The sequence below is a fragment of the Heliangelus exortis genome, chromosome 1 (genome assembly GCF_036169615.1).
Source record: "Heliangelus exortis chromosome 1, bHelExo1.hap1, whole genome shotgun sequence".
NCBI classification, from domain to species: domain Eukaryota; kingdom Metazoa; phylum Chordata; class Aves; order Apodiformes; family Trochilidae; genus Heliangelus; species Heliangelus exortis.
In genome coordinates, this window is record NC_092422.1 from 193906735 (window position 1) to 193930685 (window position 23951).

A 23951-nucleotide genomic window follows, 5' to 3' on the forward strand; every position below is an offset into this window, starting at 1 on the left:
TGATTCCAGAGGAGATAGGAAGTCAAGAAGTAAATTTAGAACAAAATTTTTCAAGGCATGCAAGATACAGCCATACTTGGGAAAGTCTGAGCCAACACATCAAGACAGGGTAAGTGGATGAATGTGTATTTGCAAAAAAATCACAACTCCTACAAACTCCTACATGGTCTGTGGCAAGTAAAATCTGACTAAGGAAGCCCAGTCAGTGCCTCTAAAATCCTTTGAAGGTTTCCATGTGTGTGGTTGCATTTACTGTGGCAGCACCTAGAAGACAACTGCTGACAAACCAGGCTCCAACATCATGAATTTGTGCAGCACCCACCAAAGCAAGGACTCAGGGGTGAAACTAAGGCAACAACAAGGTTTGCTAACAGGAGGTGCCCAGGGGACACAAAAATACTCTGTTTACAGCATTAATCCCCTACACAAAACACTAAATGAACAAGTCCTCTCCCCTACACTTCCAGGGGTAAACTTTACCCCTAAGCCTTCAACCACAATAAGGACTTTTAGCACTAAATGGTTCAAAACTCGCCAGTGAAGCAATTCTCAGCAAAGGAAAGACCTTCAAGGCATCAAACTGGAAGCTCTGAAGCTGGTTATTATAGAGAAAAAAACACAACAGCTGGTTAGAAGACAAGAAATAGTTTGTACACCTCAGGAAATGCTTACAGCTAGTCACTCAGAACAGAGGCATTTGCTGAAATAATAGCATTAAATAAATCATGTTGCTTAAAGGCAAGTCGTATTTCAAGCTAAGTTCAGGTCAGACTAAATGTGTTATCAGTGCTTGAATTTCCACAGCATGCCACTCAAATTACTCCACTTTTATTAGCAAACTTATGCTAATTCATATTAGGGTAATTTCTTTGTTTTATTACCTGGTAGTAAAGGCCTGAAGTGTTGCTCAAGGTCAAACAAAAAACTAACAGCAGAGCCAATAACAGATTCTAGATTCTGTTACTGCCCCAAGTCCTGTGGTTTTAGCATTAGTCAGGCTGGTTCTTCACCTCTGCTGCACTGAGGTTTTTTTTTGTCTAAAGGTGGATTTAAACCAGCAGACTTGGACTAGAAGTGACTGACTCTGAGAAGACCTTGTGCAACAGGAAAGCAGAGTAAGGAAGCCAAGACACAGCAGGTAAAATACAAGTTTTTTTTGAAAAATTGCTTTCTCTTTTACAAGCAAATGTTTGTACAGAGGTTGGTGGAACACAAGCAGACAAAAATAAGTGAAACAGGAGACCAAGGGTTTGGTCATACAGCCAAAACTTAATAAAAGGGCAGTAACTAGAGATATTCACAGCATCAGTTAACTACAGATCTATACCCCCTCCCCCCCCACACCCAGTACATGTGTATAGCAGGAAAAAGACATCCAGCATCAGCCTTCAAACAGCTCAAATGCCCTGAGAGCTCACTTCCAATTTAGCATCTGTACAATTCCAGCTGCAATGGAGCAGAGAGAGCTCCCATCACTGCAACCACCTCTTGCCAACTCTTTTATCACATTCTGTTCCCCAGAAAAAAAGCAAACATAAAACCAGTAGCAGAGAGCATTACTTTACAATAGATTAAAAAAAAATATATATAGTTAGAATTGTAGTGTTTAGCTGTTTAGTTTGTAAACTCTTCAGATTTTGATCCAAGAATTTTTTTGTTGAAAACTGTGAAACTTCCACTGGCACTCCTCAAAAAAAAAAACAACCAACCCAGATTAACCCTGATGTTTTTTGACTTACAGAGAGCAAATGCCAGCTCTGAATCAGTGAAACAAAAGGTCAGTGACCTACAGGTGACATCAGAGGAAGTGAGAATCTGAGAGCTGGCCAGACAGAAGAATTGAGTTTTCCTCAGTTCTACCTACAGCACTTTAGTAATGACCTGTAACCAGTTATCCCCAGGTAGTTCTAGCACAGACTGCCTGACAGCACAGAGCTCCTGCTAGCAGCCCACTCATTCTGCTTCAAATGGCTGAGTATTTTCTATTGTTCCTCCTTCTATTTCCCTGGGTTAAATGTGTATTTCCTTTGGGTTTTGGGAAGAAAGACAAGATGCATTCCTTGTTACTTTAGTCTCCATTCTGGCAGAGAAAGTATTGTCCTGGAGTCAGGAGAAAACAAATTAGATACCAAGTGTCCAGTGACCCCAAATCACTCTGGAGTGCAGAGACAGAAGACTTACAAGAGCAAAGCTGTAATTCTGAGATACCATCAGGGAAGAGAAGCATAACAGCACACAGTCCTTTTCCAAAGCTTCCCACTTACTGTGGATGCAGCACAGGGACTCCATGATGAAGCACCAGGACAAGGAAAGCAGGAATACAAAGCATTTCCTCAGCAGTGGGGTTTCAAAAGAACAAAATAATCTGAAAGCTCAAAAAAACCAAAAAAAAAAGCAAAAAAACAGGATCCCCAGAGCAATAAGCAGAATTGTGCAATTCAAAACCACACAGACGTGACTCTTACTTTCAAAGGGCTTTATATTACAAAAAATGTCACAACGAATGTGAAAAATCCATTCAATGAGGCTTGTTTCCAGTCTGCTAGGAAAGCTACTTTTCTCTTCCTTATTCCCAGCCCACTGCTGAAAACATGATTGCCAAAACAGTGACACCTCCAGCTAGATTTTAAAATCAAACTTGCTCTGCCAGATCCAGTACTCTGAACTTGTCCAGGTTGTAGAAACAAGCCTTCACCACTCTGCCTCCAAAGTATCTTCCATTGAGATCCACAACAGCTGGAATTGAAACAAAAAACAGGTGAGCAAGCAGCAATTCCAAAAAAATAAACATTTCTGTAGCTACACAGTCTGATCAGTGAGACTTAAATCTCTCTACAAAAGTTAACTTTGAGATTCACAGGACACAATTTAGTATCCTACCTTTGATGGCAGATTCAACCCGTTCAAACTCTAAAAATATTCTTACAGCTTCATCATCAGGGGCACCAGGAATCTGGAACAGAACAAAACCAGAAACAAAACCAGAAGTAATTAGAGCAGTAGCAAAAATAGTGCCTTAAATTGCTGTTTTCACAAAAGTATTGAAGAGAACACAATAAAAAGGTTCCAAAACCACAATATCCAGAGATTTTTGCCCAGTTTCTGACATTAAAAGTTTGTATGTCAGAACCCTGTGAAATCTTCTAATTCATGCCCCTTCTCTTAGGCAGCAATAAACAAGCCTGTCATGAGGGACAAGAACCCAATTTGCTTTCAAAGCAGCCCAAAAGAGAGACAGATTCTCTCTTACCTCAAAGATGACACATTTCCCAACCTTGCCATATTTCTCACATTCCTCCTTAGTTTCAACTTCCAGATCTTCATCCACTTCCCCAGCACCCACCATGTTCTGAAAGTTCACAGAATAAATGTAATTCATTTATGTACAACTGTGTAAGCAAATCACAGACACATGCAGCTGTGACCATGAGTATTTTAAGCTTCTATTTACCAGTCAAGAACCACTGGAGGAGAAAGCTCTCTGGTACTAAGACAAGGTAACAATATGAGCTGTAGCAGTGTTTGATTTACAGTCACAACTTTTTTCTCAAGAAGAGTCATATTTTCTCCACAGCACAAAGCACTGGGTAGGTGCAGGCCAGAACTGTTTGAGCTGCAGAGTCATTCTAACAGGGACACACAGGTTGAAACATTTCAGGCAGTCACACATCCTACAAGACATGTTTTCTGACTCTCAACTTACCCTTAGCAAGACCACTTTAGTTGGGCATTTCAGTATCTCAGTCAGTGGGTTAGAATCTGCTTTCTTGCCTGTTTCTGCAACAGTGAATCATGGAATAATTTAAGATTATAGCTCACTTTTCTTAGAATCTTACTGCTATCAAAGAATGGAATAAAAGCCACAAAATGTACTTTCATAGTGGTGATCAAGAGTCATTCAGAACTCAAAGCAACTTGGGAAGACAGTAAGAGAAAAAAATCACTTCTACAGAATGTGAATTAAGCTAAAATACAGGCAACATATTAGTGCTTTCATATGAACAATTTATAAGTTCAGAATTGTATCAGATTCCCTAGGAGCCAAAAATCAGCTCTCCTGCCTTCCAGCACTCTTCTTCCAACCCTGTTCAGGCAAAGGTGCTGCTCCAGCCTAGATGTTGTCTCTAGATCAGACAACAGCAGAGAAATGGAAGCTGTTATCTCATGCACATGATAAGCAGCCAGCAGGAGCAGAGCAGGACAACCCCTTCAGAAGTACAACTGACAGAGGAAGAGAAGGATGAGCTAAAAAAAACCATTAATAAAGGACCACTTAAAAGATAAATTTCCACAAACAGAAGATGAGCCATTCTTCCAACTCTAACTAGTATTTTCTGCAAGGAAAAATCCAGGACCTTCCACTGAGCCTAAATTGTTATTTTTCCCTGACCATTTTTCACAAACTTATAGGTATAGGACAAAATTACCTTTCTCTGCAGCTTCACCAACAATGATCTTGCCACCCCTCTTGCTTGTTTTCTCTACTGACAGTGCTGTGCTCAGCCCCTGTTCATGCTTCCCCAGTCCCTGGCCCTCTCTGAAACCATACTTCTGCATGATTTTATGAGCCACTGTTCCCCTGCAAAAAGAAAAAGCACCAGTTAGTGAAGGTTTCTTACATAAAGCATTAACACAGCATTTCTCCTGAGTGCTCAAATATTCTACCTTCCTAAAATCTCATTACACAGACTCTGAATCAAACATAAGACCTTCTACATAACTCTACAACCTAAAAATTTCACAGCACCCTGATAAGATTTATAGTGGTACCTTTGAATCACAGGCTGAAGAGTTGGCACAGGAGTTGATTAAATAAAATTTGTGTTTAATTTTACAGATACAACCCAACTTTCATTAGCAGTGCAAGTCAGCATCATACACTCTGTAGAATGGTCTGGGTTGGAAAAGTTGTTTAGAGATCATCAAGTCCAACCCCTCAGCCACTGGCAGGGGCATCTTTCACTAAATCAAACTGCTGATAGTAAATCACAAATCAGATTAGACACAAGGCTATTTTGTTCTGTTTCTTATCTTTGTCAGTGGTTGGTATCAAAAACTTGAGAGAAAAAGCAGGTGTGATATAATCTACTTTCCACATTAAATCACATTCCACTACCTATTTGTTCCAAGTTGGTGTAAGCTCCAGAGTACATGGCTTTGTGTTATCCTCAGGATTCATTTAAATCTCATCTTTCTGAATTTTCAAGAACCTATCAAGGCAATGAAGTCCCACTGAATGTATATTTAAAATCAAAACATACCCACTTGTGTTGACAGTTCTTTGGAAACCATAGCTAGACAGGACAAGGCCCCAAAAATATGCCATAGTATATTAATTTAAACCACAATCAATATTCCATGCTCAGTCACCCCCAATTTATCAATGGGCACAAAAGATCACACAGAAAATGTGGGATCATTGTACTCCAGGATACACGACTATTTTCTAAGCATACTACAAAAGAAAAGAGAAAGCCATTAAAAAAAGCTAAAAAGTCTGGCTATGGAATACTGAAAGGTTAAAATACTAAATAACAGAATAAACAGTAGCCAATTTTGTGGCCAAAGATAGGCAGATTAAGTCACATTTATAGCATTTCCTTCAATGAAATGAAGGTCCCAGGGTACTGCTAACTCGAGGTGGTAACAACTGATCAGTTAGTCCAGATCTACTGAGCTTGATTATCTTTTTTTCTGGACAATATAAAAAAATTTTGTTTCTATCAACAAACGCATCAAAAATTGTCTTGAAAATGAGTGGAAAAGCAGTGTGCTCATGTCACAGACACTTCTCTGTCTGTGCTCATCCTGGGTACAGTTTTAACTATGCTGGGGCTGCACTTCCACAACACCCAGTGTGGCTGACAAAAGGACAATCTTTAACCACTCCACCTTTTAAATGAGGTCTCTCAGCTCTTCCTAACTATAAATTTGACTTCAGTTTGTTGCCACAGCACTAACACACGATGCTAATCCAAGGCAGAAAAGCAAACAGACAGATCTGCAGCCACAGCTGCTGCATTCATGCAAATATGCTTTGAATTTCTGAACAAACAAACAAAGCAGAGCTGAAATAATTCACCCACTGGCACACAGCAGATTTAAGGCAAAGCTGGGAAAGAAACCCAGAGGAGCTGTCATGCCATCTGTGTTTTCCTGTACACTACATTACCTGGGCTTATACAGGCCATGAACACTTTATACTGGAGTGTGGCTTCAGAACACTCCAGTAAAAAAATCACTTAAAATCTTACTTAAAATCACAGCCTAGAATGCAAGCACCTCAAGTGTGTTTCACCCTCCCAAATAAATCCAGAGATTTTTCTGCACCCTGCCAGTTAGGACTCTATGCACCCATACTGACCACAGACATGGAACAGGTTATGTTCTTCTCTACAAACCACTTCAACCTTTGGTTTCCACCACCTTCTAAGGCTTTTTTTCACAAAATGTGCACAAGTCAGTTATTTACCCCATGTTAGCAAGGAAAGAGTTGCTAGGTCCTGTGGGGGAACGAGGTCTTTCTGGCTCATCATACACTGGGGGAGGAATGGCTGCTTTGGAAGATGGTGCCCGAGGTCTTGACTCCTCTTCAAATGGAAATGATGCTACAGCTGAAGAAAACAAATGGCTTTTTTTAGTAAAATACTTCACTACCTGCCTATTATGAATGCTAAAGCACTAAGCTTTCAATTTAATTTACAGACAACTCTTCATCTGCAACTTTTACTTTTTTCTGTTTTAATATTTAAATATTTAATATTTAATATTATTTAATATTGCCAAACGATGAAAAAAAATCTTCCACATAAATCCACACCAGAAGAATGTTTCCTTTGCACATGCTGCTTTAATATACTCTTGACCTCTCTCTCAGGAACAGAATTTAAGTTATCCTGGATTTTCCTCACTGGATAGAGAGCAAGTTTGTACCCACAGGTGTAGAGTGCATTTATTAACCTCTTATCAAATGGAGAAAAGGAACATTAAGAGGCCATCTGCACTACAATGAGTTTATCAAGGAAGAGGGCAAGCAAAATGAAAAGCCCCATGGATCAGACACAGGATTATGACAAAACTGGATCAACACACAGAGCTTGGAGCCTGAGGACTGGGAAGGAAAGTCCACTGTGCATTCACACAAAAAAGAAACCAGTCTATCAAAAAGAATGAATGCAACTCAAAGCAAAGTATTCACACAGCCTTAAGAGACCTCACTGACAATTTCTGAACTGCAACTTTTCCTGGGGGATACATTTTCCTCCAAATGTATCCTGGAGATATGTATCTCACTGTATCTGTATATAGATATCTCAATCAATACTCATTAGACTATTAAACTACCTTCCACTGACAAGGCACATAGCAAAATGTAAAAAACAAAAAACCAAAACCAACCTTGCAGAACACTAAAGGAAACATGCAGAACACACTTTTGAATATACTTAGGACTTTCAGACTTGAGTTAATTTTAGATTCTTTTCTTGTGAACTAGTATTTGCATCTTACCAAATAAAATGTCAAGATGTGAAGATCATATGTGGAAGAAAAATCCTATTTAAGCAGAAGATGGATTGGACTATGGGAGTTCTGCTACAACAATGCTTTTGTTTAAAGTAGAAACAGATTGGCTATAGCAGTACTGGGAACAATAGACTGATTAAAGGAATATTAGAATTAATTGTAGAAATGTTTAAGATTTGGACAAATCTAAAACTGCCTGACCTAAGTGACTTGACTTAGCACATGTAGCTGGAGTAGTAAGACCTCAATTTTAATTAAACTTCATCTGAACTCCTATGGCTGAACCTTTGTTAAACTTTTACTCTGCCACCCGGAATAATATTGAAACAAGATGTAGACAATGAGATTATTATTCAAAATTATCTTATACAATGGTAAAATGGACTGAAAATGGACTGAAATTTAAGTTGAAACAGTTGGATTCCTCAAGAATTATCCTGACCAGAAGTAACTGGAGGAGAATGAAGGGAAACTGTCCTGACAGAAAATGAACAGGGACCTTTGGACAGGGGAGGGTAAAAGCAGTAAGAAAGGGAAGATACATTCATCAAAGATAGCTGGATGAACAGTGACATTCACACCTTGTGAACAAGTGCATGGTCAGACTGTGAGACCCTCAATGGCAGAGGTAAACTTGGGCAAGGTCCTTCTCCAGATGTGTTCTGATCTCCAGACAGAACCTAAGGTCCAAACTTTTCTCTAGAGTCAGAGGCTACAACTGGATCCAGCCACACCTAAATTCCTGAGTGAGGAGTTTAGAAAGCAAGGGAACCCAGTTTGGATCTCACTACTTGTCAGGGGGGTCTTCCCAGACTCTTCTTCAACCATTTTCTCAGTTTTTTCCAGCCTACCTTGAGCATCAAGTAGTAAGTTGTACAAAGGTTCCCTTGTGAAATCATCTCACATTTTGAAAGTTCTCCCCCTCAAGATATTTCTGCCATTTCCAGCCCATATTTACTTTTTCTTGACAACACTCAGTTGCCCCTAATTATTCACTTTAAAAAAATCTCTTTATGTTTTCAATGTTTACACACTTCAAATGCTTTCACTATACCATTCATTTACTCCACCAAGCTTCACTTGATTTGAATGTCCACATTAAAAAAAAAAAAAAACAGGACTCCAAAGTTTTTTTCTTATAGCAAGGTTATGCCATCTAGTGGACAATTGAAATCTTCAAGTTGTCTTCACTGAGGGAAACCCCAGCCCACACACATCTCTTTAGCAAATGCTGTATCCCTCAAAAACTTACAAAAATCTGTCTGTAGTGCACAACCTCTTCAGAAAATGTAACTATAAAGCACATGCTAAAGCAAAGGGTAATGGAAAAACTCCCTCTCCCTGCTGTGGTGAGTTCTGTCTACCCAGAGAAACCCATCTGCAGCACTTTATTTCACATCAGAAATGAGTGACTGAACGTGGCTGTACCAGACCAGCTTGCCAAAACCCTTCTCTGTTGTGAGGATTCTTTCTGTATTGCCAGAAATGTGAAGTGCAGGTTCCCCACAGCTTCCCCTTCTGTCAACAAAGCAGCACTACAAATTCTCCTGCCAAAAAGAACCACATGGGAGGAGTGGCAGGGGCTGGCAGCTGACAAGGGTGAGTGACCAAGGCACAACACTGCTAGGTTTTAGAGAACAGGATTTTGCTGTACTTACGTTCTTTGTCCTTCTCAACAAGTGAAGTGGGAGGTGCAATGGCAGCTCCTCCCATACCTACAGACAAAAAGGAAGAGAAAACATTTGTGTGATCAGGGTCTGCTGCTCAAAATACCTTCACTGAATCTTAACACAGCTGCTGGCTCCTCACCAGCCAATTCTCAGCATGTATCTCAAACAAAGAGAAAACCAGCAAGAGAGCTGCCTGGAGAGTTTCAGTAGTGGTGAACTAGAACTGAATGAAAAGCACATCAAGGGAGACAACACCAAAGTGCAGTGATGTGCTGCATATGGGGTCTGTCTTAAAGATGTTTCACAGGATTTCCAAATAAAGACTACAGTGAAGCAAACCTTCAGTTCTAAAATTGCTCAAATTAAATGATAAAGACAATCTGTTCAAAATTAACTATGCTTTCAAAAGAGTATAAAGTACTAAATCCCTTCCATATTTTAATAAGGGATGTTCCAATGTGGTCCCAAACTCCCAAGGCAGAGCAAATATTTTAAATGTCCCCTGTCAGAAATTCTCTTTCACAACAGACTTGAATTATTTACTGTAACTTTGATGTGGAAAGAGAATAAAGTGCAATTTTCTTCATGCAAAGATGTACCTCATCACCCAGAGCTACATCTTCTAATTAGTTCTAAGGGCATTCAAGCAACAAATGCAGAAATGGTGAGCTTTTATAGCAAAAACTCAACAGTAATCCTCAGAGCCTGATTTTACCTCATGCCACACTGCTTCCCTGGAGCTACATCATGCAGAAACTTAAACCAGGTATTTACAAACTGATGTAAAAAGAGGTCTTTCCACAGACAACTTGGCTGTTAACCATCTGCTTCCACAGAAACAACAGCTTTCTGCATACAACATTTATGGTGTAATAAGATGCTATTTTATTCTGAGGGCTTAGAAACAACAGCATATTGAGACAAACAGATCCCATGAATTGTGAATATCCCCCCTGCCCTTTTTCTACTCTTTCTTCATCAAAACCATAACCAGCTCCCTTACTTCTTTTTCGTCTCTCCCTTTCATAATCTTCATCTTCATCAGAATCTGGATCTGGTCTTCTTGAAAACCCACTGGCTTCATGTCTGTCTTTACGTCTTCTAGGAGAAACAGAAAGTTAGGATAAGAAACTACCTTACTGGTGGTTTATATCATGTTTAAACAGATTATTGAGAAGTTAGCTTGGCAATTAAGATGAGATTCAGGCAAGTGTAACAGAACTTTGAACATTTAGGTTAGAAATGCTTCAAGTGAAAATGCTGTTTCCACTCCAATTGTTATTTATTGCATCATGAAATTACTCTTTTTAATATTTTAAGAAAAGGAGAAGTGTTTTCTCCAAAGAGCTAAGCACCCAATTTGGGGGATAAATCAGATCTCAACCCCAGCAAAACCATCAGAACTGTGCTACAAGATTCTAAAATCAGCCCTACTATGAAACCAGACAGAATTTCTGAATCTCTACACTGTACATTTAAACCAAACATTTACTCTGTTTAAACACCTGGGTTACTGCAGAGCACAAATCTGATGCAGGCTTGGCTCAGATTGTTTTCTCAGTTTTAAATCAGAATGTGTTATGTATTTTTCACTTCCTCTCTCCAATTTTATCTCTAAGCCTACCCTCTTGGCCCACATTTCAGTTACAAGCTTCACTAAAAATCAATCAATGCTGAAGCTGTGGAAATGACAGCCCAGATTTCTAAGATCTTGCTTGCTAGTTGAAGTGTAACAGAGCCTCAGGCAATCCTCCTCCTCCAGAACAAGAAAGATTAACTGAGAGAAGACACAGAAGTCCTGATTACTAAAAATATTAAATAATTTCCACAGTCTAAACAGAGTAACAGAAAAATAACCCTCTTGTAATTCCTTAGAATTCAGATGATACACACCATGATGAAGCTGATTTAATTAACTTAAGCCAAGCAAATATAATCTTACTGCCTGGCAAGCAGATTTCAATAGAATGCAGAATCCACGTTCAATTTCTTTAATATGATTAGAGAGGTTTCTTATAGGGAAAGGGCATTAAGATAATTAAGTAGTATTTTCTTTTGTCCAGAGACAGAGGAGTAAAAAATAGATAATTAACTTATCCAAATTGAATGCAGAATACTAACATAGAAAACACAACTATGCCTCTCAAAGGCTGTGCTGGTTACATCTTTAAAACTGAATGCAGGAACGTATCACTTTAGAGCATTTAAATAAAAAAAAAAAAAAAAAGAAAAGAAAAAAAGAAAAAAAGATTTAAAAATTTTTAAAAAAAGATTAAAAAAAAAAGACTTATTAATCACTGGGTGTTGAAAGATATTTCTGTAGTGACATTATACTTGCAAGAAATGCTCTAAAATACCTGCAAGATCAGGGTCTGACAATTATACCTGAAGTATCCAAGTACTGCTGCTACTATTGAAACAGAAACACCCAGAAAACAGACAAACCTTACAAATGTGTTCTGGCTTTGTCCATGACAAGCCAAAACACATTTGTAAGGTTTTTCTGCTTTCTAGGTGTTTCCCTTTCTCCTTTCCTTTCCTTTTCCCTTCCTCCTTTCCTTTTTTAGTCCATGACAAGCCAAAGAGGCTGTGAATTCTGCATCCTTAGGTGATTTTAGCAAGAGCATCCAGACATATTAAAACCACTGCACTTCCTTCCACAAGCATAAAGTATTTTTCACAAAACCACTGAGAATTTTCCTGAAGCTGTTTAGAGAGATATAACAAACCAACTGATGTTTCTATTCTTTATCTCACTGCCAGGATGCCACGAGTTACAACAAAACTTACTTTTCTCTCTCTTCAATCTCCTTTTGCCTCTCCAGCTCACGCTGCCTCTGCCTTTCCTCTCTTTGCCTTTTCACCACTTTTTCATAGTCATTTGGGAACATGGGATCATACTCATCCGCCAAAGGAATCAACACATCTCCTGCAGAAAACCCACTAGGTACAGGGTCCTTAAAAAAGAAAAAGAAGTTTTTTTCAGCCTGGGATTTGAGAACAACGTTGAGTTGGACACCATGAGTTGAACATTTCCTTCCCACCCCCCAACATAAAGCTCAGTTCCCAACTTCTCTAGTGGCAGGGAATCCCCCAATCCCAACAGTGCCATAAGTTTTTATTAAGTTTTATATTAAAACTAATATGTCTCTCACTATCTCAATTTTTTCCATGAAGAAACAATCAACCTCCCTTCCTCCCCCTGCCAAATATTTACCAATCAGAGTGGACAAGAATTTTTCAAAGCCCATTAATTAATTATTAGAAGTGTAATGACATCTTGCTGTTGCAATCATTTGCAAGGGCTCCTCTCACACACTCCCATCAGTCTCTCTCATTATCTGCTATTATTATCAGACTGGCACAGACTGTTCTTCCCTTACCTGAAAGAACTGCTTCAGAATCACCACATTTGAAAAATGTGATTTTTCAGACAGGTTTACTTTTGATTCCTTACCACAAGAAAGTAGTTTTAAAAAGTTAGGGGGCTTTCCTTTTCCCTTTCCCCCTTTCCTTTCCTTTTCCCTTTTCCCCTTTTCCTTTCCTTTTCCTTCCCCTTTCCTTTCCTTTTCCCTTCTCTTTTCCCCTTTCCTTTCCTTTTCCTTCCCCTTTCCCCTTTCCTTTTCTTTTCCTTCCCCTTTCCCCTTTCCTTTCCTTTTCCCCTTTCCTTTCCTCTTTTCCCCTTTCCTTTCCCTTTCCTTTTCCCTTTCCCTTTCCTTTACCCTTTTCCTTCCCCTTTTCCCTTCCCTTTTCCCTTTCCTTTACCCTTTTCCTTCCCCTTTTCCCTTTCCCCTCCTTTACCCTTTCCTCTTTCCTTTTCCCTTTCCCTTCCCCTTTCCTCTTTCCTTTCCTTTTCCCTTTTCCTTCCCCTTTCCCCTTTCCCTTCCTTTACTCTTTCCTTTTCCCTTTCCCTTCCCCTTTCCTCTTTCCTTTCCTTTTCCCTTTTCTTTCCCCTTTCCTTTCCTTTTCCCCTTTCCTTTCCTCTTTTCCCCTTTCCTTTCCCTTTCCTTTTACCTTCCTTTCCTTTACCCTTTTCCCTCCCCTTTTCCCTTTCATTTTCCCTTTTCCCTTCCCTTTTCCCTTTCCTCTTTCCTTTCCTTTTCCCTTTTCTCTTTCCCTTCCTTTTCCCTTTCCCTTTCCCTTCCTTTTCCCTTTCCCTTTCCTTTCCTTTTCCCTTTCCCTTTCCTTTCCTTTCCTTTTCCCTTTCCCTTTCCTTTCCTTTTCCCTTTCCTTTCCTTTTCCCTTTTCTCTCTCCTTCCTTCCTTCCTTCCTTCCTTCCTTCCTTCCTTCCTTCCTTCCTTCCTTCCTTCCTTCCTTCCTTCCTTCCTTCCTTCCTTCCTTCCTTCCTTCCTTCCTTCCTTCCTTCCTTCCTTCCTTCCTTCCTTCCTTCCTTCCTTCCTTCCTTCCTTCCTTCCTTCCTTCCTTCCTTCCTTCCTTCCTTCCTTCCTTCCTTCCTTCCTTCCTTCCTTCCTTCCTTCCTTCCTTCCTTCCTTCCTTCCTTCCTTCCTTCCTTCCTTCCTTCCTTCCTTCCCATTTCCTTCCTTCCTTCCTTCCCATTTCCTTCCCATTTCCTTTCCTTTCCTTTCCTTTCCTTTCCTTTCCTTTCCTTTCCTTTCCTTTCCTTTCCTTTCCTTTCCTTTCCTTTCCTTTCCAACACTCATTGTTACACAGGTCCAGTTCCAGCACTGGTCCCATTACAATCACATCCATTACTGACCTGACCAAATCCCTGTCTGGCAAAAGTACTTCAGAGGTGTCCAGGAGAGATTACACTAAAACACTGTTTTATTTTAACTTCAAATTAAACTTGGTAATTTCATGTTGTTTCACATGGAAGCCTCTATGAGGCTGAAACGTTCATTAAATAAAGAACCTCTGAGCAAAGGAAACAAATTTCAGAAAATGAGCACTTCTTTGACCACCAGAAAAAAAATAAAATACAGAGAGCAAAGAGTTCCAACTCCATAACATTTGTTAACAGCTGGATTTGCAGTTGTCTGGCTCTTACCTTTAACCCAGCTGCTACATGAGGTGGTGTGTCCACAATCTGTCTCTCATCAGAGGAGCTCCCTCTCTTCAGGTCAATCACTGGAGCAAGGACTGTGGTTTGTTTTGTTCTCTGACTCTGAAAAATCACCAAAACATAAAACATCTAAAAAAGACAACAGAATGGTTTTCTAAAAAGCAGCTTTCTTTACATACTTGTAGCTGGTATCTCCTTTTTTTGTTTTTTTACTGTCTCAAATTCTTCACAGTGCAAAGTTCAATAATAATTTCTGTCCACTCTATTAACAAATAGTTAATTCTCAACATTTCTAATGAACCCTGATGGGTAACTTATCCTCTGTTGTATTTTAGTGGTGACAAAAGGCCACTTGTTTCTGAGACAGATGCTTGAAAACTACGGTTAAGGAGCTGCTACACAAATACAGATCTGATGAATATTTCAAAAAAGGCTGCAGTGAAGCCAGTGCATTCCTTTCTCTTCTTGAGCTAAGGAGTGAGATCAGGCTTTACTTGTGCATGCACTAGAACACACAGTCAGTGGTGAATGTTCCTCAGTTAGGACTAGGACCAAATACACAGTAAAAATCCAGATGATCTCTTCAGAAGAGTTTGAATTGAGTGGTTTTTTTCCTTATAAAGAGGCTCAGATTCATTCCTAAGACCTTTATTTTAAAGATGTACGGTTCTCCATATTTTACCAGATGATAAAATACATCTACTTTAAACTCTGAACTTCCTCATCTTATTCTAGTCTTGTATTATTCTACAAGTATTCTACAAGTATTCTACTTACTCTATGCATACACCACACATCAGTTACACAGACAAAGAGCAGATCTAATAGAGCAGCCACATTCATGCATGTTGTTCCTATTATCAACTAAATCCTGCTCTCAATTTTAGCACCATAAATCAGGAGTAATTACAATGAAAAAAATGCTGGGCAGGTATTTGGTATCTGTACTTAACTAAAAAAGCAGTAGTAGCAATCTTCCTTTAGAGCCTACACACCACAAAGAACACACAAGCCCTGCCTGGATCAAAATATCAACAATGATATTAAGGAACAGGCTGAAATATTGTAGCAATAAAAGAGAAAATGACTCCATCAGAGATGAAGCTCTAGGAAGTAGCCTGCACTCCTTCTCCCTTCCACACACATAGGAAATGCCCCCTGAAAAAATACCCAACACCCAATGCACTTGGCACTTTAGCACCAAAAGCCTTTTAAATAAGAAGCATTCCATGTCCCAAACATGTAACTAACAACTGATACAAGATGCCAAGAATGCCAAGAACAGCCTGTACTGCCAGCTACCAGTCACAGTATTTTAACCAAACCCAACCCAAATTCCTTCATCTCATTCTCTTCACAGATGTGAAAATCAGCTTTTGGCTCTGAAGCCTACAGTGCACACATGAGCTCCTAATTCAGTTTTAATTTTGCAAGACTCCCTCTAACAGATTTCAATAAACATGCACCTCACCTTCCCCTCCCTGTTTTGCTGGGCTCTTCCCAACAAACTCCTAGACAAATCCCAGCAAAATTACCCCAAGTCAGAATTCTGAGGTCACAAACCTCCCTCAGTGCTCCAAACACAAAAAAAAGTTTGAATAACAGACAGCAAAAATACAAAGAGGACTATACCTTTGCCTGTGTGAGAGCTGCTTTCTTCACCTGCAACTGAGACTGTAGTAGTTTGAAATTTTTGGACCAGCCTTCTGTTTTGGAGTCACTGGTCTCAACCCCCAAGTCATCGTACAGAGACATTTTCTCTTCAGTTTAGAACTGAAAGACAAAAGGGAAAAAAAAAATCCAAATGACACAACAAACCTATGTCCTGGGTTTAACTGCTACAGCTTCTTGTGTGCTGGCAGCCCAGAAACCAACTGGGACCTGGGCTGCAGCAAAAGAAGCAGAGACAGAAAGTCAAGGGAGGGGATTCTCCCCCTCTGCTCTGCTCTGCTGAGACCCCACCTGGAGCTCTGTGTCCAGTTGTGGAGTCCCCAAGAGCAGAAGGACACAGAGCTCCTGGAAGGTGTCCAGAGCAGAGCCACTCAAATGCTCAGAGGGCTGAGCACCTCCCTGGGAAGCCAGGCTGAGGGATTGGGGTTGTTCAGCCTGGAGAAGAGGAGGCTCCCAGGTGAGCTTAGAGCAACCCTCCAATATCTGAAGGGGCTCCAAGAAAGCTGGGGGAGGGCTTTGGACACGGGGGGGTAGGGAGAGGAGAAGGGAAATGGGTTAAAACTTGGAGAGAAAGGGGAGATTGAGGTTGGACATGGGGAGGAAATTCTTTAATTTGAGGGTGGTGAGACCCTGGAAGAGGTTGTCCAAGAAAGCTGTGGCTGCCCCATCCCTGGAAGTGTTCCAGGTCAGGTTGGATGGGGCTTGGAGCCCCCTGGGCTGGTGGGAGGTGTCCCTGACCATGCAGAGGGTTGGAACTGGATGAGCTTTGAGGTCCCTTCCAACCCAAACCAGCCTATGAGGGCACTCTAGAGGGCACAAGAGGTCTCAAGTTGTGCCAGGGGAGGTTTAGGTTGGACATTAGAAAAAATTTCTTTATGGAGAGGGTGATCAGCCATTGGAATGGGCTGCCCAGGGAAGGGGTGGATTCTCCATCCCTGGAGATGTTTAAAGAGCCTGGATGTGGCACTCAGTGCCATGGGCTGGGAACTGCAGTGGGAGTGGATCAAGGGTTGGACTTGATGATCTCTGAGGTCCCTTCCAACCCAGCCAGTTCTATGATTCTAGTTTGCATATGTTTGTAGACTTTATTTTTATATACTTTTTTTTCAAAGCCAGATAAAATTGAAAGTAATAACATGTTTCTGATTAGTAGCAAGTACACCCCTTACAACAAGACTGTGTAAAACTGTCAGAAAGGCAGAGAATAGTGTCCAAAAGCAACAGGTGTTGGAAACTTCAGGCTTTGAAGAAGCTGTGCTGTGGTCCAGAGTGGCATTCTGAGGTTCACAAGGAAATGAAACATTATGCATCTCAGCAGCCTCACAACTTGCAACTCACAGGAATTCTTGTGCTGATCTTAGAATCATAGAATTGTCTGGGTTGGAAGGGACCTCAGAGCTCATCAAGTCCAACCCTTGATCCACTCCCACTGCAGTTCCCAGCCCATGGCACTGAGTGCCACATCCAGGCTCTTTGGAAATACCTCCAGGGATGGAGAATCCACCCCTTCCCTGGGCAGCCCATTCCAATCTCTGATCACCCTCTCAGTAAAGAAATTTTTTCTAATGTCCAACCTAAACCTCCCCTGGCACAACCTGAGACCTCTTGTGCCCTCTTGTCTTGCTGAGAGTTGCCTGGGAAAAGAGCCCAACCCCCCCCTGGCTCCAACCTCCTTTCAGGGAGTTGGAGAGAGTGATGAGGTCTCCCCTGAGCCTCCTCTTCTCCAGCCTCAACACCCCCAGCTCCCTCAGCCTCTCCTCAGAGGATCTGTGCCTGTGCTTAATAACTCTCCACACAAATCTATCAACACCAATTCCAAGCACCTTTTTAAATTTCACTTTTTTTTTTTTTTTTGCATCACTGTAAAGAAATATTTTTCTTATTTTTCAAGTATACTTGCAATAGTATTATTAAGCATTTCCACAACATTTCAAGGCCTCTGAAATACACAGAGCTTATATATGCATACACACTATACTCACATATATAAATACACATCACATATATACAAATATACATATATATAAAATTAGGTAGGTAACAATATCAGAAACACAACATGGAAGGTGTCATTTTGTCTAATATTGTATCTGACATGAACAGAGAGAATTTTAATGTAATGAGAGCTCTATCACCTGTAGAACAACTGTAAGCTCATTAGTCAGTCTCTGACAGGCTTGAATTACAATATCCTCACCCAAAACCCTTTAATTTCTTAATTTACTGCAGGATTAAACACAACTGATTAATGGTCTGCAGTGACAGATAACAGATTCATCAGAAAGATCCCTGATCCCTCAGATTTCATAGAATCATAGAATGGTTTGGGTTGGAAGGGACCTAAAAGATCACCTTGTTCCAACTCCCCTGCCATGGGCAGGGACACCTCCCACTACACAGATCTGACAGATAATTTTTGACAGATAACTATACTTGAAGGAGCACACAGGAGGTGACTGTTGCTGTAGATACAACTTATATGCATTTAAACCAGTGGGAAAAGTCTCAGATGCAGCAGACAAGAACTATGTTACAACTCCCAAACGTGGCAAGCTCAGCAAGAACCTTAAAAAGAACCAACAGTTTAATCCTACAGTGCAATGTGAACAACCAGGGCTCAGCTGAAGAGTTCACTACAAGAAAACAGAGAAAGCTGCACTCGTTTGAAATCAATACAGCTACAGAGACCAGGAGTGAAACGTATGGAGGAACATTATAATATGGGAGTGGGATTAAAACAAGGCACTACAGTAATTCCAAACTGCCATAGGGGACTAAAGTTTACAGAGTAGCAGTGCAGCTGTTTTGGGGCAGATAGGAAGCACCTGGGGCACGTTATGGATGTCGGGAGGGTCCTGCCATATCGGCAAAGGGATTATTTGCCTCAACGCCCGAAAAGGGGTACAAGAGAGGAAAGCACAGGAGCTATAACCGCGTTACAGGGGCTCTTATTCCCGTGCTCCATGCACACACAGGTGACCGAGGCCTGGGACGCAGCCGGGCCGCGCAGCTGAGGGGCCCTGACCAACACCCCCCCCCCCCATCATCTGCCAGGGCCTGGATCACACCGAAGGGAGCACCCCCATTGCTGAGACCGCTCAGAGGGGACAACCACTCCACTCCCACTCCGCTCTACCACCCCACACCCTCCTCAGAACCGGGACCGATCTCCCCGAACCCCCCGAGGCCCTCAGCCCGCCGCTCACCCGTCCCCGAACCGCCGCCGCCATGAACTCGGCCGCAAAGGCCGCCGGGAAACCCCGCCCCGCGCCTGCGCGCTACACCGGTTATGGCGCCCCCTGGCGGCGGGCGGGGGCATGGGGGGAGCAGCGCCGCCGCCTCGGGGCTTCACCCCCCCCCAACACACACAGACACACATAGAGGGGCAGGAATGGGGAGGGAAACGGATCCCATGGGAAAGCACTCGGGTTCCTCACGAGTTCCTGAGCGGCCCCGGCACCTGCTGCCTAAATTAGGGGGTTGGAGCCCCGGCGGAGACACTCTTTTGCCTGCCTGGTGCAGTGCGGGCGGGCAGTGCCTGACTGAACCTCAGACTTCTGTGCCTCAGATTCCTGCACCTCAAACTCCTTCACCAAAAACTCCTTCACCTCAAACTCCTTCACCTCAGACTTTTGGACCTCGGATTCCTTCACCTCAGATTCCTTCACCTCAGACTCCTGCACCTCAGATTCCCACACTTCAGACCTCCTGAACCTGACTCCTGCACCTCAGATTCCTTCACCTCAGACCCCTGCACCTCAGACTCTCTCTTCATCAGACTCCTGCACCTCAAACTCCTTCACCTCAGACTTCTGCACCTCGGGTTCCTTCACCTCAGATTCCTTCACCTCAGCCTCCTGCACCTCAGACCTACAACTCAGACTCCTTCACCTCAGACTCCCCTCTACTTCAGACCTCCTGAACCTCATACCTCCTACACCTCAGATTCCTTCACCTCAGCCTCCTAAACCTCAGCCTCCCTCCTGCTCAGGCTCCTTCCTCCTCAGACCTCTTACTCCCCTGAATTCAATACACCTCAGTGTTCCTTTACCTCAACATTCCTTCCCCTCAGGCTTCCTTGGAACAGTGAAGCTGTGGATGCCCATCCCTGGAAGTGTTGAAGGCCAGGCTGGATGGTCCTAGTGGGAGGTTGGAACTAGATGATCTTAAAGGTCCCTTCCAACCCAAACCATTCTATGAGCCCTGATTCTATCATTTCTACACCTTGGATTTCTCCACCTCAGACTTCCTAGCATCCTGTTTTGGCAGGCAGGACAGGGCAGGACACAGCAAGGTGAGGCATAGGGATGGATTCTGGAAGGGCAGAGAGATGTCAGGTAGTTGCACGCCTGATTTTTCATCATGCGTTTGAAGTTTGGGCTCACATCTTCCTCAGTCCCAAAGAAACCTGAATTAATTTTGGTTCTCACTGTGCACTTCCAGTGTAATCAGCTGAGCTTTGTTTCCATCCTCACCCTGTAAATCCAGTCCCTGTCATCACGTGAGACTGTGAGGCTGGGGGGGTTGAGGTCTCCCACAATTGGGATAATCCCAGAATTTTGTGTGGTGGATCACAGACCCATCCTGGGGGTGGGAGATTTCCAGCTGAGCTGAATAGGATGGACATCATTTGTCTGGCAGTGATGTCTGGGCAGACCTCTGCAATATAATCCCTGCAGTAACCCTTTGAAAGAACGTGCAAGAAACCATGGAAACAGAGACAAACAACAATAAACACAAAATAAACTTTATTTTGTTGGGGTGGCTTCATGCCAAACAGCAAATGCTCCATGTAGCTCACATTAAGACAAACCACTTCAACTTCCAGTGGCAACAGCAATATCAAACCCCACTCTCAGAATTTCAAGGACCATTAGGAGCCATCAGGGTTTTTCAGGTTGAAGAGCCCGGGTGGCTGCTGAGGAGAAATAATTGAGCTGAATCTTGAGATTTTTGGGAAATGGGGTAGAGCAGAGAAATCTGTCCCTGCAATCTGATGAGATAGATGCTGCTGACCCTCATTTAGTTGGAGCAGAAATTCAGTCAGCAGAGGGCAGGGCTGTATTTATGCTCATCACTGTTTTCTCTGTGTATTATGTCACTGTGTTTTTAACTCCAGAAGAGATCTGTGATTGCTTATGGAATGAGTAATCTGGCATCTTGTCTTCTCCAGCATTTCCAATAACTTACCAAGTATACCTTCATTTTTGGGGGGAAAAATTTAGGCAGTTATATGAGACTCCTCAGAGTTTCACGAGGCTCTAGTGAAAAAGTTAGGAGGAAAGAAAACTTATTCTCATTCCACATCCACATTGCAAACATCCCCATTATTCAGGTGTGTTTGTTACCAATTCACTGTGTCATCACTCCAACTAATATTCAAGTCACTGGATAATTTTATTACTGAAAAGCATTTGGCTATTAAAATTACTTAGAGCATTATGTCACTGGGCCTGAAGTGGGTTGGGTTGGTTGATTTCTCTTGCTGTCTAGCTGAAGAAATATTTTTTGGGGTTGTTTTGATTTTTATTTTTAAACAATCCCTAAAATTCTCTATCTACCCAAGCCTGGATTTTACCCAAAACCAAACCATATTTCCCAGCTTTTCCAGTTGGCTCCCCCCAAAGTCTTGCATTACGTTTTCAGCCAAAAGCTGCTTTTTTGACAGCAGCAAGAATGGATTCTCTTTATTGCTTATGATGGGCAGGTGTGTCTCCAGCTCATACCAAACATGTGAGATTGGGTGAGCTGAGGATTTTAAGAATTATGGCCACTTGCACCACAAGATAAAGCCATGCAAAAAAACCAAAAAAAACCCCACAAAACCAAAATCCTGCGAGACTCTCTGAAGCAAAGCCCATTCTCCAACCCCAAGGCAGGCAGCACTGTCACTTCAACCTCAAAATACTGCAGGCATTATCTCTATATTAATCTATATTATCTCTATAATTATATAAAGTCCTCACTCCAGCATTGCTTTTGACTGTGCTAACATGCAATTTATTTATTTTCCTATACTTTGTTGAAAAAATGGTGCTAGTAAGTAAAGCTACTACATATAAAAAATCTGATTTCAAGTTCTGGACTATACCAGGATCTTTACCTCCCAATTAGGCTGCTTTCTACTAAAGTCATCTTTACAGACAATGCATTTACAGATGGGTCTGTTTTCATATTAACACTGAAAGCTTCTTAAATGAAAGAAGATATTTCCTTGACTTTATTTGTGGAGGATGTCCCAGGTATCTTTCTTTGGTTTCTTGCCTGAGATTTAGCTATGTTTTAAAATGAAGGAATTGATATAACTCACATTTCTGTAACTTCCTGGAAGAAAGAAAATAAGTAGGACACTTGATGACTAATTTTTCAGTGACAGCATCCCATGAAGGAAAGAACTGGTATCTTATGTTAAATAAAGGAGTCAAATAGTTGATTTCATCAAGAGGTACAGAGAGAAATCACTGTGAGCTGAGATGTCACAGAGCAATATCACAGCGTGACAGTCACTGGGAAAAACTAAGAAGAAACTGGAGTCTGCAAAGGTAGAGAAGATGATGATAATAATGGGTGATCTCACCTCCTTCCAGGAACAAGTCACAACAGGGAGGGTGAAGGCTGAATTATTAGAGCCATGAATAACCACCTATTAAAGCAATGAATCACATCATTCACAGGAAGAGAAGCAGCTCTTGGTGAAGACTGAAAAGTGCATTAGGCGTGGATAAAAATTTATCCCTCGCTGTAATAAGAACCACAATGCACTTGTACACACCCAGAGAGGAGCAGAGAAGCCAAGAGAATCCAGCTCATCCAATCCAGAACGGCTGCAGGCAGGTAGGGAAATCTCATCCAGCTGCCAAATCCTGAGGTCCCAGGCAGAATGGAAACCGAGGAGACATGAGCCAGCAATGTGCCCTTGTGGCCAAGAAGGCCAATGGCATCCTGGGGTGCATTAGAAAGGGTGTGGTTAGTAGGTCAAGAGAGGTTCTCCTCCCCCTCTATTCTGCATTGGTGAGGCCACACCTGGAGTATTGTGTCCAGTTCTGGGCCCCTCAGTTCAAGAAGGACAGGGAAGTGCTTGAAAGAGTCCAGCGCAGAGCTACTAAGATGATTAAGGGAGTGGAGCATCTCCCTTATGAGGAAAGGCTGAGGGAGCTGGGTCTCTTTAGTTTGGAGAAAAGGAGACTGAGGGGTGACCTCATCAATGTTTTCAAATATGTAAGGGGTGAGTGTCAGGGAGATGGAGTTAGGCTTTTCTCAGTGGTGACCAGTGATAGGACAAGGGGTAATGGGTGTAAATTGGAGCATAGGAGGTTCAAGTTGAATATCAGAAAGAATTTTTTTACTGTAAGGGTGACGGAGCCCTGGAACAGGCTGCCCAGGGGGGTTGTGGAGTCTCCTTCACTGGAGACATTCAAAACCCACCTGGACACGTTCCTAGGCGATGTACTCTAGGGGGCCCTGCTCTGGCAGGGGGGGTTGGACTAGATGATCTTTCCAGGTCCCTTCCAACCCCTAGGATTCTATGATTCTATGATTCTATGATTCTATTTGCAGGGCCACCCCCAGCACTGCCCATCTTGGATGCAGGGAATAACTGTGGCTGAAATCTTTTCCAGCTCCATCTGCTTCAGGGCCAGCTCTGCACCCTCCAAGAGATCCTGGGTGCTGAAGTCTGATTTTCCAACTACATTTTCCTTTAGGATTTTGGACTTTTCCATGTTGGTGTTTTTTCCTCCTCAATCCCACCAATTATCATGTTCTCAGCAGCCTGACCTCTGTACCTTTCTTACCACACCTCTCTCTGCTCTGAACCTTGCAGCTCATTCTCCCAGCTTGGCATTTTTCTCAGCAGTTTGAGATGAGTTTGTTGCAGCTGGGTCTCCTAAACTCCTGGGAGAGGAAGGGAATGGTGGGGATGAGGTTACAGACAAGTCCAGAAGTCTGGGAATAAACTGATTTTCACACTGTCAGAAGTGCCACCAACCTTGCTTGGGACCCCTCCTCACACCAACAGCCAACCTTGGAAAAGGTAAACAGCCCAAGGTGATAAAATTAGTGCA

General features: G+C 42.1%; 1 protein-coding gene across 2 annotated transcripts; it reads right to left on the reverse strand.

The window, feature by feature from the left end:
* Positions 1 to 2461: 2461 nt before the first annotated feature.
* RBM17 (RNA binding motif protein 17) lies at positions 2462 to 19180 on the reverse strand. 2 transcript variants are annotated; one of them, XM_071734200.1, is made up of 12 exons: positions 19095 to 19180; positions 15850 to 15990; positions 14203 to 14319; positions 11985 to 12151; positions 10198 to 10292; positions 9183 to 9239; positions 6473 to 6614; positions 4428 to 4579; positions 3704 to 3777; positions 3251 to 3349; positions 2881 to 2953; positions 2462 to 2736 (listed from the first exon to the last, which is right to left on the reverse strand). In XM_071734200.1, exons 2-12 carry the CDS (start codon positions 15970 to 15972, stop codon positions 2633 to 2635), a joined length of 1203 nt encoding a protein of 400 aa, XP_071590301.1. In that variant the 5' UTR covers positions 15973 to 15990; positions 19095 to 19180; the 3' UTR covers positions 2462 to 2632. The 2 variants fall into 2 exon arrangements, with proteins under 2 accessions (XP_071590301.1, XP_071590300.1); XM_071734199.1 differs by having other exon boundaries at positions 10198 to 10295.
* Between the last annotated feature and the right edge of the window lie 4771 nt (positions 19181 to 23951).

Coding starts and splice junctions, on each gene's coding strand:
- RBM17 (XM_071734199.1), bottom strand. CDS start 15,972: ATGTCTCTGTACGATGACTTGGGGGTTGAGACCAGTGACTCCAAAACA. Junction 9,240..10,197: donor AAGGGAGAGACGAAAAAGAA/GTAAGGGAGCTG, acceptor TTTTGTCTGTAG/GTATGGGAGGAGCTGCCATT. Junction 3,350..3,703: donor CTAAAGTGGTCTTGCTAAGG/GTAAGTTGAGAG, acceptor GTGAACTTTCAG/AACATGGTGGGTGCTGGGGA.